The sequence below is a fragment of the Perognathus longimembris genome, chromosome 4, assembly GCF_023159225.1.
Source record: "Perognathus longimembris pacificus isolate PPM17 chromosome 4, ASM2315922v1, whole genome shotgun sequence".
NCBI classification, from domain to species: Eukaryota; Metazoa; Chordata; class Mammalia; order Rodentia; family Heteromyidae; genus Perognathus; species Perognathus longimembris.
Window position 1 is genome coordinate 6,623,304 of NC_063164.1, and position 17,584 is coordinate 6,640,887.

The 17,584-nt window shown below is 41.6% G+C and overlaps 1 protein-coding gene across 1 annotated transcript in view; it reads right to left on the minus strand.

Moving 5' to 3' along the window:
• Cab39 (calcium binding protein 39) overlaps window positions 1-17,584 on the minus strand; it is an 82,097-nt gene that overhangs the window by 21,227 nt on the left and 43,286 nt on the right. Inside the window, exon 3 of the mRNA XM_048344555.1 lies at window positions 1,253-1,417. Coding sequence (XP_048200512.1) covers window positions 1,253-1,417 — 165 coding nt within the window. The remainder of the gene's footprint in view (window positions 1-1,252; window positions 1,418-17,584) is intronic.

Sequence of the window (17,584 nt, forward strand, 5' to 3'; positions counted from 1 at the left end):
CAACAGAGAGATCACTCTGGGGCCTGTGTTGACTCAATGCAGTAATGATGTCTCTGTGCCCCAGTCCCAAGGGCACACACATTTTTCTTTAAATTTGTGCCTGATGCCAAATGAACATTCAATTGGGAGTTCAGCTTGGGGAGGAAGATAGTAGAGGTAGACAAAGGACAGGCTCTCATCAGAGAAAATAGAAATTGTTGGTAAAATTGGATAAACTATTAAAAATACATGAGATCAGCTTTATACACAGAAATATCCTAGTTCTAGCTGCTCTTCAGTAGGACCAATGTAAATTTCTACTTTCCTTTACTATCAATATTATTCAAGCAAACTATAAACCCCACCCCTTCCTCTTTCCCCCCAATTTAATCGGGGTGCCTGTCATGTTTTCCCCTGGAGCACACATCTATCTTTTAAGTATCTGCACAGACATCTAATCACTGAGGATGATAACAAGGTGCACTCAGGAAACCTGGCGTTAGGAAGCTGCAAGAGGGCTTTATGACCATACATGCTTTTTATGCAGACTAGGGTCAAGGACTGCTAAATTCACAGAGTATCTATTCATTATCCAAGTGTATAAGCTGGGCAACTTGGTTAAATGCCTACTGGGTCTGGGCAGGAGATGCAAATAAATTAAATGGGCCCAGAGATAAAGAGTAAGGCCAGCTGTCTACAGCAAACCCAAGTGCGAATGCCCTGGGCTATAGTTCCATTCCAGTTTAAGAGGCCCAATAATGCCAGAGTCAAAGTTTCCAAGAAGCCAGAAATTCAGACTTGTGAGTAAAATCTACTATTTAATCATTATCCTAATTTAAAATCTGAACATAGTGCCAATTAAAATCATGTATGATCTCCATTGTAATTGTCTTTTTCTAAGATCCCTAGCTCTAAAATTCTAATATCCTATCATCTTTAGACTGCTTTATACTTGGGAGAGCAGAAGTCTAGTGAATGATGTAATCTCACTCGAAGGAGCAACTACATCCTAAATACATCCTAACTGAAAGGCCACAGTGAACACCTTGGGAACTCTACATTCAATATGAGGAAAGTGAAGGAAAACCGTGGTCAGGCCTGAGACACTCATGAAAATCTGCCCTGGTTACACCAATGAGGTAGGCAGCCCTATGCTTACAGGTCAGGAAGCCCTGAGCCAACAGAGATCTTACGATGTTCTAAAGGAGAGAATATTTAGAAAAGCACCATGAAGAGGGTACTGTTTTTGGAAATTAAGAAACTGATTTCTTACCTCAAAGTCAATGAGCTGTAAATCAGCTACCAGGGTGCTTAGGAGCCCACTATTATACAATTCTTGAGCAAGTTGAGCTACTGCTTCTGTTTGTGGCTCTTTCTCATTTGTGCCATACAGAATCTCTTTCATGGCAACCAGATTTTTGGAAACCTCTTCTGTAGCCTGATTTGGAGGAAAGGTTGGGGAAGAAGAGAAAAACAATTTATTTGAACAGACATATAACATGCATATTGTTGTATGCTTTGTCACCATATCATCTCCCCTCAGGCCTATGTACCAGCTCCATCTCTGACCCTCAAAGCCGAACACTACGGTGTGTACATGGCGGCAGCATGCACACTCCACAGGAAGGCCAGCTTGTGCACGGACTATACGATTCAACATTACAAGCCTGGCAGAAATGTAACAGGGAGAAAGGAAAAGAGTCAGTTCCTCCTTTAAAAGCGGGAAGAGGACATCAGGGACATGGCACCTGAGCTTGACCCCAGGAAAAAAAGAGACTGTGACAAGCAACAGGAAACAGAGTGGCACATGTATCAAGGATGAGGGAGGGAGAAGTATAGATCTGTGCTATGGTTTGGAAGAACATCTCCAAAAAGGCTCATGTGCTTGAGGCCCAGTGGCCAGTTGATGAGTGTTTAGGGAATGATTGGATAATAAGGGCTCTAACCCCATCAGTAGATTGCTTCATTAATAGATTAAAAACCTGGGGGCATTTAGGAAGAAAGAAATTATGTCATTTCCAGGGAAATGGATAATGAATGGGAGCGGGGGGCGGGGCGGGGAAGGAATCACACTGAGTGAAGCCAGGCCCAGAAAGACAAAGGGACAAAGGGCACAGGTTTTCTCTCCACACTACATCCCATGGAAACACACACAGAGGCACATGCTGATATACACGATTAAGCTGACTAAAGTATAGTGTATGTAAAACTTCATGGAAGAAACTGAACAATGAACAGCTTAACAAAATGAGTATCAGGAAGCTGAACCATATTTGAAGGGAAAAGGGAACAGGAGGATAAATACAGTTATAATACTCAGTGTACATATGTGGAAAAGGAAACTTGAGAGGGAAGAGTAGAAGGGATGGAGGAGCATGATGGAAGGAGTAACTGATCAAGATGTACTACTCACATAAGTGGACAGATAAAGTGATAATCCCTTAAATACAAGTATTTAAAGAGTTAAAAAAATTCATCACCAAGAGAAAGTAAATCATCATCATCATTATCTGATGGCATTCTGGGAGGCAGGAACAGGGCCTAGTTGTAGAAGTAGAGCCACTGGGAATGTGCCTTTGAAGGATATAGCCCTCAGACCCTTCCTGGATTGCTATGAGGTTAGCAGCTTTCCTCTGGCCTGCCTTCCACCATGATGTTTCTATGCTGCTAGAGTCTTAAGTATCTTGGAGCCAAGTCATGGTCTGAAACCTCATAAACTGAGCAAAAAACCAAAAAATCTTTCCGTCTTTCAGTAGTTTATCTTGGGTGCTTTGTCACAGTGACAAAAATCTAATGCACATAGTCTACCAGAAAAGCGGTATCGGAAGTGGAGCTGTGGCACAAGTGGTAAAGTGTTAGCTTTGAGCAAAAGGAAGCCAGTGCTCAGGCCCTAAGTTCAAGCCCCAAGACTGGCAGCAAGAACAACAAAAAGACTCATGAAATTCTTGCCTGGACCTTGATCCTCAGAAAAGAGGTATGGAGAATCCTTGGGCACTGGAGAGAAAGCCCAAAATAAAGCTAGTAAGAGTTTCAAATGCAAAGCTAAGGTGTTAGAGGCAAACAAACAAAAAAATCACCCAAGAGCCAGGTGCTGGTGGCTCACAACTGTAACCCTGGCTGCTCAGGAGGCTGAGATCTGAGGATCGCAGTTCAAGGTAAGTTTGGGCAGGAAAATCCTTGAGATGTTTATCTCCAATTAAATACCCAAAAGCCGGAAGTGGAGTGGCTCAAGTGGTTGAGCACTAGCCTTGAGCACAAAATGTCAGGGAAGCACCCAGACCCTAAGTTCAAGCCCCAGGACTAACACAAAAAGCAAAAACGAAAAAAAAATCCCAAAGTCCCTAAAGTGGTTTAATTCTGGCCCTGACAGAGATTGGAGATATAGGGTCAGATTTACCTTTGCCTATGAGAAAGACTAGCAAATATCCTAAGACATATAAAACAATGACTCTCAAACACTAAACATAAGCAGCAAAGGACAGTGATCCTTGAGAGAAGGGACAAATGCAGGAGAGCCCTAGCTTCTGTCCTTGCCCTTGCTTATGGACAGGCCACAGCACAGGGAGGAGGAGCCTCAGAACAGGTACTCTCCACGAGCTGAGGCAAGGTTGGGAAAAGCAGAAGCCAAGGAATCCCGAAGGGTGAGGAGGAGAGTGCTGCACAGAGTGCATCAGATACCGGCTGAGTGATCTCACAGTGACCCGAGAGCACATCCCCAGGGCTGAGGAGCACAGGTGTGTGAGGACAGTTGCCAAGGCCAGGCGCCAGAGCCACCGAGCTCACACAAGGCTGGAAGGAGCTCGTGTTCCCTGTCTCACCAAGCTGAAAGGAAAACGTCATAGTTACAAGGAATAGAGCAGAACGTGCAGATGTTTTTGTGTTTTTTTTTTCATTAAGTAGTTACACAAAATGATCCCTAAACTAGACTCTACCCTGGCTTCACCCAACAAAGCTTAAGCCCAAGTTTGAAGAACACGGAAACAATCAATGAGAAGACAAACCAGAAAAAAACAGCCCTGGGAATGCCAGATAGCAGAATATATAAGAACATGAAAGCAAATACCACAACAATCTTCATTATAGTCAAGAAAAATCAAGCATTTTAAGTAGTTAGGAGACATAAAAAGACTTAAAAATAATAATGTCTGAGATAAAAATTACACTAGATGAGATACTGCAGTAGAAGGGGTTAAAGAAGTAACAGTTACCCCAAAATGAAACACCGAGGTGGGGTCATACCAGTGAGCAACTAGAATCCTCAAAGCAGGACAAAAGACAGGTGAAATATCTGAAGCATAATGATTGAAAAAATTCTACATTTCATTTAAAACAGATAAAATATTGAAAAAATATTGAAAAAATATTGAAAAAATTCCCAAGCATGAGAAACAGGAAGACTACCAAAGTACAGACTAATCAGATTCAGTGAAAATGAGAAAATCTTAAAAGCAACCAGAAGGAGGTAAACATGGACAAAGAATCAAAGAACGGCATCGTTTCTGGACAGAAATGATGAAAGTCAAAATAATATGGAAGAACACTTAAAAACTGCTGAAAATAAAACAAAACATACAACAAACACAACCAAAGCTATCATCATGGAATTCTATTCTCAGTGAAATATTAGTTCAAAAACAAAGGTGAAATAAAGTATGTACAAATGAAAAAAGAACACTGGAGATAGCAATGTGAGTAAATACAAGATTCCCTTAATCATTATATTAAAAAAAAATCTTGAGGGCTGGGAATAGTGGTAAAGTGCTCACCTGGTATATATGAAACCCTGGGTTCGATTCCTCAGCACCACATATATAGAAAAAAAAGCCGGAAGTGGTGCTGTGGCTCAAGAGGTAGAGTGCTAGCCTTGAACAAAAAGAAGCCAGGGACAGTGCTCAGGCCCTGAGTCCACGCCCCAGGACTGGCAACAAAAACAAATTAAAAAATCTTGAATGAAAACTGACTTTACACACACACACACACACACACACACACACACACACACACACACACACACACACACGGCGGTAATAGCTTAAGAACAGGTATAGTTGTAAGGTCCTTGTAATAACTAAAGCAGTATATTTTCTGAAGATAGACTATGGTGTGTTAAAGGTATATATTATAAACAACCATTAAGACAACCATTAAAACACAACAAAACAATAAGACCTCCATAGCCAAATGGAGTGGGAAGCTGAGGTAGGAGGATTTTGAGTTTGAGGGCAGCTACACAGTAAAATGCTGTCTCAGAAAACCTGAAAAAAAAAAATCAAACACAAGAACTCATAAAGTTATAGCTAATAAACCAACAAAGACTTGAGTGGAATATTAAATACATCTGAAGTATGTAAAAGCTGGCAGAAAAAAATTAAGCTATTTGAAATGAAGCATTCCCAACAAGAAATAAATTTCAGGGAGATGACAGTATAAATTAACAAAATATAAGCCGATGATAGAGCTGAAATGATCGCGTTGATTCAACTTGAATATTTCCAGCATCCAGTAAGGCAGTATCAGCAGATGGCAGCATCAGGACAGCTTTGTAAGGAGACAAACACGGCCTCACCACACTGTGCTTGCTGGCCCCGGGTCTGCCCTGCAGCGCAGGCTGGATTCTAACTTCTCTTCCACACAAACACTCTCATTTGAAGGTAGCTTTCCCATCTTGTTAAATTCTCAGAAAATCTCATCTTAGCTTCTTAAATTATCCTTCCAAGAAAGGGAGAGCTACAGTTCCAACCCCATCCCAAACAGAGGAAGATGATAGAGGAGATACCAGACCACACTTCCCATTGCAATGGTAATGTAGCCCAAGGGGTACCCTTAAGAATTTTGGCTACTGTAACATATAATTAACTCAGAGAGAGCTTAGAGTAAACTAAATATTTTCTGCCTTCACAGGCATTACTTGTTAAAGCCAAATCTTCCTAAATGTTGTTCTTAAACTGAGTGACCCTGCAATGCTGGCTGTATTTGATATAATCTCAAGATGGGGGGGGGGGGATATTTCTATATTCAGAAAGACACCCAAATGTATCAGCTGAGTTTCAGCTGTGTCAGTTACTAAAATACTAAACAGGAAAAACAAACAAAACCACAACAGAAGCCCACCATGATGCCTTTAAATTACCACATTCTTTTCAATTATAACTTAATAATTTGGAATGTGGTTACTTATATATGTGCACCTATTGCCAAATCAAATTTAAAAAGCTTTTTGTTAAATACTTTGGTAAATAAAAGCATGTCGTTTCTTTCATATTTCCTGACTAAAAGGAAATTAAATAAAATGCATTTAATATGATGTTTTCACTAAACTTGTGCTGACTCCTAAGACTTTCTTTTCTAAATCCTTATAAATCATCCCAGCAATCCTATTATGAGCCTTCTTGGTATCAACGTTAGCACTCCCAGCCTACTGTACAACCTATTCTTCATAATACCGTAGCTATTTCTAAAAGTAGTTTATCATCCGACATTCAATTTTAGTCTCAAATAGGCTTTGAACCATGTTCGTCCAGATCTCAGCCTCCTGAGTAGCTGAGATTACAAGTAAAGCCATCAGCACCTGGTGTTAAGCCAAAACTTTAAAGCTTGCGGGGCACAGGTGTCTCATGCCTATCCTAACTACTCAGAAAGCTGAGATCTGAGGATTGCAGTTCAAATCAGCCCAGGCAGAAAAGTCCATGAGACTCATCTCCAGTTAACTCAGCCAAAAAGCCAGAAGTAGAGCTGTGGCTCAAGTGGTAGAGCGGTAGAGCACTAGCCATGAGCAAAAAAGCTCAGAGACAGCGACAAGGCCCAAGCCACAGGACTGGCACAAAACAAAACAAAAACTACTTAGTAACTCTTTCGTTTATACTGTCTTTGAAATCACATGATTTTACATTTGAGTGCAGATGCATTCCATGCGCTGAGCAAAGATGATCAAGAAAGGAGAGTGACAGCGAAAGGGCATAGGTTTCTTATTGTTTTGTTGGGGTTTTTTGTTTTTTTGCCAGTCCTGGGGCTTGAACTCAGGGCCTAAGCACTCTGTCCCTGGCTTCGTTTTGCTCAAGGCTAGCACTCTACCACTTGAGCCACAGCGCCACTTCTGGCTTTTTCTTTATATCTGGTGCTGAGGAATGGAACCCACCAGGGCTTCATGTATACGAGGCAAGCACTCTACCACTGGACCATATTCCCAGCCCCCATAGTTCTTTTTGATGAAGAAATGTTCTAAAACTGACTGTGGTTATGGTTGCACAGTAGCTGCGAATAAACTAAAAACCACTGAATTATACACCTTAAGTTGGGAGTGAACTGTATGGAATGTAAATTTTTTCCTCAGTAAGGCTGTTCTTAAATAGGGAGGACACACGAGGGGCACAATTAGAAACCTATTAATTGCACTGGGTTGAATGACAAGCAGGGCCACCAATAAAATAAAGCCCCTTCCCTAGCAGAAGAGGGTACTTCCTACCACCCTGGGGGTGAGAAGGGAACGCCAATGGAATCATGCTGTCTGCCTGCACTCATGCTCACCCGCCATCCTTGCTTCCTCTCCTCACACAGCCAGTCCCCTGGGCTGTTTCCCGATCAGCTACCTTACATCACCCCCTAGCAGAACCATAACTATACCTCCCAGAAGCTTGCCTGTGCTTGCCACAGTCCACACTTTTTCCTTATTCTCTCATCAGTCCATCTCCATGTGGTTTCTGTGCCCAGTATTTCAAAGCTTTAGCTAGTCACCATGACTTGCATGGTACTAAATACAATTTTCTGGCTTCATTATACCTGGGTTTCCAGCAATCTGGACCAGTTGTTGCTCATACCCTTTTCTTTCTTTTTTTTGTGCTTGTACTGGAGCTTGAATTCAGGGACTGAATGGTATCCCTTACTTTTTATTTAGCTCAAGGCTGAAACTCTTTCTATTTGGGCTATGCATACCTCTATTTCTGGCTTTTTTGTTTATTTATTATTTTAAAATGCTAAGAACAAGGGGGTTACAGTTACACAGTCAGGCAAAAAGTATATTTCCTTTTGGATGTCACCCCATTCCTCATTCTCTCAGTTTTCCCCCTGGCGCTCTGCTGGTTAATTAAAGAGTCTCATAGACTTTTCTGCCTGGGCTAGCTTGGAGGCAGGATCTAGAGACCTCAGCCTCCTCAGGATTATATCCTAGCCAGGATTACAGCAGCCAGCCACCAGTACCTAGCCACACCTTTTAAAACCATTCCTCCCTAATCAATTGTGACTTATCACCACCGCCTCAATTTTTACCCTTGCTACTCTCAGTCTGCCTTTTCTTGGTCTCCTTTTTGGTTTATCCTAGTCAAGGCCATTCAGATATACAGCATTTCTCAAAGCAGGGTACGAAGCCTTCTTTCCCTCATTCTTATTCTGTAGTTTTTCTTTAAGTGATCTCATCTACACCCACTGCTTAATTAACTCCTAAAGGCAGAAGCCTCACAGATTTTTATCTCTAATCATTTCTCTCTCCCAGGCCTCACCATTCAGTAGTCTACAAAAAAAGTTTTCACTTAGATGTTTCTTGGTGCCTCAAACCTAACCCATCGAAAAAAAGAACTCTTGCCCTAATACAAGAGTTCTTACATTCTTCCCCCATTACCTATTTCAGGTAAATATTACTGATGCTGTTATGTATGTCAGAAATGTAGAGGTCATTCTCAACTCTTAGCCAGCCTCAATAATTAAGTCACTACCAATTTCCTTCAACCTAGCCATCTATGCTCCCTTCCTAAATGAAAATCTAGCCTATAAATCTTGCCTAAACTAGTTAATAGCCTACTGACTGACACCTGCTAGGCCCTCCACACTCCCCTTCCCATATCACATCTACAACGTAGTGATCTTTTCATGACACAAACAATGATTAAGACATTTTCTCCATTGAAAGTACTTGAATGGAAGGGATAATGGTGGCTCCAGCTTGTAATCCTAGCTACTCAGGAGGCTGAGCTCTGAGGATAGTGGTTTGAAGCCAGCCGGGGCAGAGTCGTACCTCCAGTTAGCCAGCAAAAAGCAGATGTGGAGGTGTGGCAAGTGGTCAAGCATCAGCCTTGAGAAAAAAAACCAAGGGACAGCGCGTCTGGGCTTTGAGTTCAAGTCTCAGTACTGGCACAAAAATAAAATAAAATAAAAAACAAATAAATAAACAAAGTGCTCCAATGATTACCTGTTTTTCTTAAGAGTAGATCAAATTCTTTCTTCACACAGTTTATAAAAGCATGTAAGGCCTGGCCCTATTGTGTAACTCACCTGTATTTAGAATCTTCCCCCTGTATCTATTCACCAATGCATGGCCACGGTGATCTTTTCTGAGTCTTGGCATTGCCTGAAGTATCCTTTCCCAGTCTTCCTTCACTGCTCAGCTCAATAATCGCTTTCTTAAAGACTTTCTAGGTAAATTCTACCACGAACACTCTTTCTACCACACACTTCATGTTGTTTCTCATTCAAGCTGTAGCAATTCCACTTTTCCCTGTGGCTTCTAAACTACTGTCTCCTTCTGCTCCATTGGCAGCTACTTGGTGGCTGCAGGTGCTCCATATATGCAGGTCCAAGACAGGCGCTACAAGGGTGGACAACCTTGCAACATCTCACCAAAAAAGCAACGGGGAAAGTTCTTAAGAGAACCTAGACATCAAGGGACTGTGTAAAGCAGTCAATTTTAGCCAGAAAAAGAATATGGTAGGGCTCTCATGGTTTATTCCTTGAAATCATCTAATGTGTAGATGCTGGCCTCTTAACTTGCCTCAGGGCTGCTGCATCATTGAATAAGCAAAGCAAGGCAACAACTGAGTCATTTTTACAAAACTACTAAAAAAGAGGGAAATAGCAGCATTAGAAATCAAAAGCTCTGTCCAGCCAGAGGTTCATGCTTGTAATCCTAGCGACTCAGGAAGCTGAGATCTGAGGATCACAGTTCAAAACTAGCCTTGGTAGAACTAGGCTGTGACACTCATCTCCAATTAATCAGCAAAACAAAACAGGAATGGAGCTGTGGCTTAACTCGTAGAGAGCCAGGCTTGGGCGAAAATGCTAAAGGACAGCACCCCATGGACCTGAGTTCCAGCCCCAGGACTGGCAAAAAAAGAAAAACAAAAAACTCTGTCTAGTATTGAACAAAAATAGACTTTAGGTACCACCAGTTTCTGAGCCCAGCTGCTCACTCTTCGTGGGCAGCCTTTACTTCCTCTTTGTTAATTTTTTTTTTCCTTAAAAAAAAAATGAAAAAGAAAAAAGAATAGACTATACCCTAAGGATGAACAGAGAAACAAATCACCTCAGATATATATATATATATATGTATAAAATAAAACAAAGGAAGAGAAGAAATGAATGAGACAACAGCATCTACCTGCTGCTAAATTTCCTTAACAATCAAGCCCCCGAGTTTGGGGCTCTGTGCACATACACTGCACTGTGTGGACATCTCTGGCAGCTAAGCTTAATGAAAGTCAATTCCTACATCTGGACCTCAACTGAAAAAAGAGAAGTCTGTTTCAATGCCGGAGGAAACCTTGAGTCACAGCACACCCACTCTGTATATTGTCCTATGTGGGCAACTGGTAAGCTCAAAGATAAATTGGCATATTCTCAATTTACAGCCTAATGACTGTGATCTCATAGGCAAAAGTCTGAGAGAGCAAACAACTTGGGTACAGTCTATCCATGGGGAGTGGGACAGGAACATTTTCACTTTTTACTTACTCTCCTTCAGACTTGCTTGACTGCTTTACAAGTCACATGTTTTTTGTTTTGTCTTGTTAAAAGCACAAGATAAAGGACATAAGTTAAAGATCAAAATGTTCACAGTCAGTACTGGCTCACGACTGTAATCCTAACCACCAGGAGACTGAGATCTGAGGACAGAGGTGGAAGCCAGCTTACGAAGAAAAGTCAGAGAGAATTTTATCTCCAAAAAGCCCCAAAGTGAAGTATGGTCCAAGTGTTAGAGCTCAGTATTGACTAAAAAAGTTCAAAACTTTGGTATTGATTGGTTTATCTTTTTAATTCTTCAATTTCTTTTTCATCCTTCCTCACATGATATTTCCTCCAATTTTTAAAAATTATCTTTAAGTAGTTGTACAAAGAAAGGAGTTGCCATTTTCCAAAGGAGTATATAAATACAATGCAAGATGATCAAGGGGTACAGTTGAGCAAAGTAGCTGAGCAAGAGCACAAGGTCAAGTTCAAGCCCCAGTACTGACACTGAGTAAGAATGTTGAAAAAGTTGACATATTTCCCCAAATTTTAAAGATTTCTTAAAAAAAAAAAGCCAAGTAGCCATACAAATATGTTTGTGTGTACAGGTCTATCTACCTATTTTGAAAAATAGGTGAACAAACAATGGCAAAAACTTGAAGACTGGGATGTGGGCGTAACAGACAAAGTGCTCAGTTCTTCAGAAGCAGACTACTGAGATTTCTAGAAGTTGGCATTTCTACAGCTAGCTACCATACAAAGGCTAATCAGCAGAAAGGCATGAAAGAAAAACTAACCAGCCATACCTACACAGCAGTCCTGATAAACATGAGAGATCTGTTCACATTTCAATTGGTGACTTTTAATTATATGTCCATTCCAAGTACTGGTGTGATTTCTGATCCCTATTGCACAGAGGATTTACTAGATTAAACACCCACTTAAGGACAGAGATAACATTTAATATGACAAAAAATGAGAAAAGTTTAACAAGTTATTTCACAAGAAAAGACAATTCAGCATCTGCTTACTGACTGAAGATGTCACAAAAAGAACAAACTGGTCCTTCCTGTTCAGAATTAACTTGGTTTCCTCCCTTCAAGCCCAGCCCCCCAGTTTGGGCCTGTCTGCATTACGTCAATATGTTCTCTGCTTCTCTGACCACATCCTCCTTATCTGCACCTCCCTGTCTGTCTCCTCACACCTACTGAGTAAGCTATTCACACAGCTTCTACAAACATCTGCATCCTTTGGAAGCTGCTGAAATGACCAAACGTCACTAATCCAATCTACTGGCCGCCAAGAGCTCAGTCTCACACCCATAAGGGAGTACTAGTACATATAAATAGTCTTGGACAGCTTCACTGAACATTTCTCTATTCCAGAGCTTGAAGTTCTGAACGCTGCAGAAAAGTGATGAGATCCATGTACATTTGGTTTGTGTCCTGTAGATCTAGTCTGGATGGATCCATAGGTTGATTTCCAACCAGTAACTCCTGGCAGCATGTATCTTAATGGTCCTACTTTCACCTAGAGACTTAAGTTATTAGATTATCTTTACTGCTTTTCTATGATTAAGACTCTCTAGCTAAAATCTACATTCTCATTGGACATGGTGGTATGTGCCTATGACCTCAGCACGCAGGGGGCTCGGTTCCAAGGCTGATGGCTCTCTGGTTTGGAAAAGCCTACACACAAGAAGAAGGCTGGCCTTTATTCATGTCCTCCCTGTGTAACTTTCCAGGGTATTTGTCATGAACATCCCTGGGTCTTTCTGGATCATCTCATACCTGAGGGGGCAGGGCCAAAAGACCTCTGAGGTACTTTCAATTTCTTACCATCTCAAATTCCAAATGAACATCTTCAATTCTTTGACCTTGCCATCATTTTCACCCTCTCATCTTGGGTACCTTTGTGTCTGATTCAAGCTAAAAGCTTGAATGTTTACAATCTTCCTCCACTGCAGCCCCCGAACCCTTTCCTCCCTCACAGGGTTCTCTCTTCTCTACCAGCTAATGGTGGCCGGGCCCTTCTTCCAGTCGCTGTGCTGTCTCAGCTGCACCTCTCAGTTCCCTGACAGTCAAGAGCTTTGGAAAGGGTTTGCTTACAAATCCTGTAATGCTCCATCCTCACTCCAAGGCGTAAGAATGAGCACATGACTTGAATTGACTGAACTGTCTCTGTAAGTGATCATCAGCTGCACACGGTGTTCCAAGACACAGATGCTACTCTCCTAGGGGCCAGGAAGCCTCATGTTACGTCCACAGGTGCACTGCTTTATTAACAGCAGCCAGTGTTTTATAAATACATAATCAAGAGGAGAAACATGTGAGAACTGCCCCCTGTGACAAGCCCCCTTGCCTGACTGGAAAATGATGTGGCTCATCCTTGGCCGTTTACTCTTCTAGATGAGTGGGATGGAATTTTATTTAAGATCTTGTTTTCTTGGGGCCTTTAAGAAGGGATATACAAAGCAGCCACACATAGGGAAGTCTGGAGATGACCCAGCTGAGAAAAGAGCCTGGGGCTTGGCAGACTTTCTCCAAAAAAAAAAAAAAAGGCTCCAAGTTGAGAAGTATCATGTTTTTAAGTACCCTGGGGACCGGATGTGAATCTTCAACTACGAAAGCTCTTTGGTTCCACAGACAACCAACTAATAACAACTTCATTTTTACTTCTCCTTAGGAAATATTTCAAAATTGAAGCATGTACGTTATAGGATTAACTCCAGCATTACTCATTATCTCAAAGTTCACATTCAAATGCTCATCACAAACAGTAACAGAACTAAACGTCTTTCCCACCCAAGTCATATCACTAGTGTCTGTCATAACTTCCCCAAGTAGCACTGCAGCTGTGAGACTTTCCACTGACAGCTTTCTCATTAGAGAAAGAGAGAGAGAGAGAGAGAGAGAGAGAGAGAGAGAGAGAGAGAGAGAGAGAGAGAGAGAGAGAGAGAGAGAGAGAGAGAGAGAGAGAAAGGTATGTGCACGCAGTCTCAGCCACATAGGAGGCTGAGGAAGAGCAATCACTTGAGCCCAGGAGTTCAAGGCCAGTCTGTGCAACACAGTGAGACATCCCTTGCAACCAAAGAAAAACAGATGAGGAGGGGGAAAAAAAACAATCCAAGGTAGGCACTGGTGGCTCACACCTATAAGCCTAGCTACTCAGGAGGCTGAGATCTGAGGACCGTGGTTTGAAGCCAGCCTGGGCAGGAAGTCCATGAGACTCTTATCTCCAATTAACCACCAGAAACTCAGAAGTGGTGCTGTCGCTTAGGGACAGCACCCAGGACCAGAGTTCAAGCACCAGGACCGCCCCCCCCCCCAAAAAAAAAGCAATACAAATATTGGTATAACTGTCCTGTCTCAAGACTTCCTTCCCCTTTGCCTCCAATTTTCAGTAAATAATTACTAGACAAATACACAAAACTATAAATACAAGTAGTATTATTTACAACAGCAAGGGATTAGAAATAATCCACAGCATGGAAAACATGATAAGCTTTAAAAATAATTGAGGTCCAATGCTGACATGAAGGATGTTGATATTAAAATAAAGGAATAAATTGGACTATAGAAGTGCGTGGCTTATCTGAGACAGAAAGAGAAGGGAGAGAAAGTGAATGCTAGAGTATAAATAAGAACTGGTGATGATGCCTCTGGGTTAATAAGTGCTCTTTTCACATAGTAGTGAATTTAGGCTAAGCTTTATATTTTCTTTAGACTCAGGTATTTTCTGAAAAAATTTTAAATTAACATATCAGAATGTCTTATTCTGTACAGACAGATCATATAAACACAGACACAAATTATTTAATAAAGGAAACATCCTTTTTCTCATGCATTTTCACATATAAGACTTATGAAAAGAAAAATACTTTAATGATTTTAAGCGAGTAAAACCTTGGCAAACAGATTTTAAGTAAGGAGAAAGGATCTGACATCCCTGACGTTTGGGGTTTGGGGTGCAGAGGCCACATTTCTCAAGGTGTTAATCAGGAAGCCAGCCCCTTGAACTTCCCATAGGGAAGGGAATATGTTCAAGTGAGCAGATGTTATAGTAAGAAATGACAGCAATTGAGTGTTTAGAGATGTCACAAGTCATCTTGATCAGCGAGTTTCAGATCTCTTCAGGGCTACTGATAACCTAACTCTTCGGCTTACTGCCATTCTTCGAAATGACCTTGATAGGACCCCAATATACAAAACAGAAGACACTGAAAGGAAAACAGAGCATAGGAAGCTACAGCTGACCCACTTCTGGAGTTTAAAAGAAAAAACACATGAAACACAAATTCCCCTTGCCTCCTCCCCCAATTCTACGAAAATAAGATTTCTTGCTATACATAAGCTAGCTCATCAGAAGTGTATTAAGTTTCTCTAGATAAGTATGTGGCAAACATTTTTTCAGGTCTTGTGGTTTCTGTCAAAACTACTCAAGTCTGCTCTAGCAGGACAGTAGCCACAGACCACACATGGATGAATGGCCCTGGCTGGATGCCAACACAGCTTGACTTAGAAATCCGGGCAAAAAGGATGGCAGCTTGTTGATCAGAACTCTGGAAAATATTTGATGAGAGGATGGGCATAGGGCACATAAACCTGAAATATATATAGCCATTAATTAAGGGTATATGAACTAGGAATGTATTTAACCATTAAATTATCTCTTAAAAATGTCGTTTTAGCTGGGTGCAGTCACTTGTGCCTTTAATTCCAGCTACTGGGGATGCGGAGATTGGAAGGATCAAGGTTCCCAGGCTAGTCTGCGCAGAAAGTCAGCAAAAGCTCAACCAATAATCTTGGTGTGCGGCTGTGATTCTAGGTATGCAGGAGGCCAAAGGTAGAAGGACCACGGACGGTCTAAAGCCAGCCCAGACAAAAAAATGAGAGATCCCCATCTGAAAAACACCCAGCACAAAACTGGCTGTTGCTGTGGATAAGTGACAGAACACTTCCCTAGCAAACCCCAGTACTGCAAAAACAAAAAAAGAAAGTTATGCCTAAGTTTGCCTTGTTATCAGAAATCACTTATCAAGTTCATCAGCAATTATATGTACCTTCCCAAGCACCTCAGCTCTGGAAGGTTTGTTAGATTCTTAGAAAGCTAAGTATGTACTTAACACAAGATTTGAGAATTGTACTCCTGAGGGTTTATCCTAGAGGAATGAAAACATACATTCACATAAGAACCTGTACAGAAATTTGTACAGCAGGCTTATTTTTGATAAAAGCTGGAAGTAGCCCAGATGTCCTCTAACAGACCAATGGTTAAATGAAGGACGGTATATCCACAGAATGGGATATTACTTACTTTCAAAAGCAAAGAGCAGCCAATACCGTTCATACAGTTATTGACATGGGTCTCATGTGAGTAAGAATACTGAATAATAATAGTAATAATAAGGCTGGGGTCATGGCCTAGTGGCAAGAGTGCTTGCCTTGTATACATGAGGCCCTGGGTTCGATTCCCCAGCACCACATATACAGAAAACGGCCAGAAGTGGCGCTGTGGCTCAAGTGGCAGAGTGCTAGCCTTGAGCAAGAAGAAGCCAGGGACAGTGCTCAGGCCCTGAGTCCAAGGCCCAGGACTGGCCAAAAAAATAAAAATAAAATAAGTAATAATAAGCCAATCTCAGCGAGGTGCTGATTGGTCACACCTATAATCCTAGCTACTCAGGACACTAAGATCTGAGATTTGTGGTTTAAAGCCAGTTGGGGTAGAAAAGTTGGTAAGACCTTTATTTCCAATAAACTACCACGAAGTCAGAAGTAGAGCTATGGCTCAAGTGGGAGAGCACTCGCCTTGAGCAAAAAAGCTCAGGGACAGTGCCCAGACCCTGAATTCAAGTCTTAGGACCAAGACAGATTGAGACCAAATCAATTATTTTTTTCTCCTCTCTCTCTCCTCTCTCCCTCCCTTTTTTCCTCTTCCTCCCCCCCCTCCTAAAAGGCTATGTAAGTTACTAATCCTCCTCTCCTCCTCTTTGCCCCTCCTCTTCCTACTCCTACTCCTACTCCTACTCCTACTTCCTACTCCTTCTCTCCCCCTCCCCCTTTCTCATCTCTTCTTTTGGAGGTACTGGGATTGAACTCAGGCCACATCCTGTCCTTTTGCTTTGTTTTTTTAGATAGGGTCCTGCCGTTTTGCCTGTGTCCACCTTTGGCCTTGGTTCTCCTATTTCTACCTCCTGCTATTTATATAACATTCTTTAGGTTTAAAAAAAATCATATAGATTTTCAGAAGAGATTACTGATTGCTGGAAGGAATTAGGGATGGGGGAATAGATGTGTGGCTATACTAGGGTAGCAGCAGCTGAGCGCTGTCATGATGGACAGGTCCATATTATGAAAATAATCACATGGCTGCACATGAGCTACACCTACACCCACACAAACTATAAAACTCGTGGAATCTGAGTAAGGCCCGCAGACTGTACCCATGTTAATTTCCTGGTTTTGACAATGCATCTGTCGTGTGATATTCTCTAAAGGAGGGGCGGGAGAGTGGGGACAGGGTTTGTGGGATCTCTCCAGATTCATTTTTTAACTTTCTGTGAATAATTTCAGAATTAAGTATTTTAAATAAAACAAAATGACACAGGGCTTCTCAAGCACTCTCAAAATATCCTTAGGTTGTATACAGGGAGCTTTTCAATCTACTAGAATTCAGACCAACGTTACCTCCTACCTGTTCTCCATTACCATTCCCATGAAGTTACACTGAACTTATTGCTGCTCTTGTCTCACATTTTTCTTTTTTGTTTCTTCAAATCCCCTCTTAAAAAAAACAAAACAAAACAAAAAAGCATTTTAGCCAGGCACTGGTGGCTCACCTCTCTAATCCTGGCTACTCAGGAGGCTGAGATCTGAGGATCTCAGTGGGAAGCCAG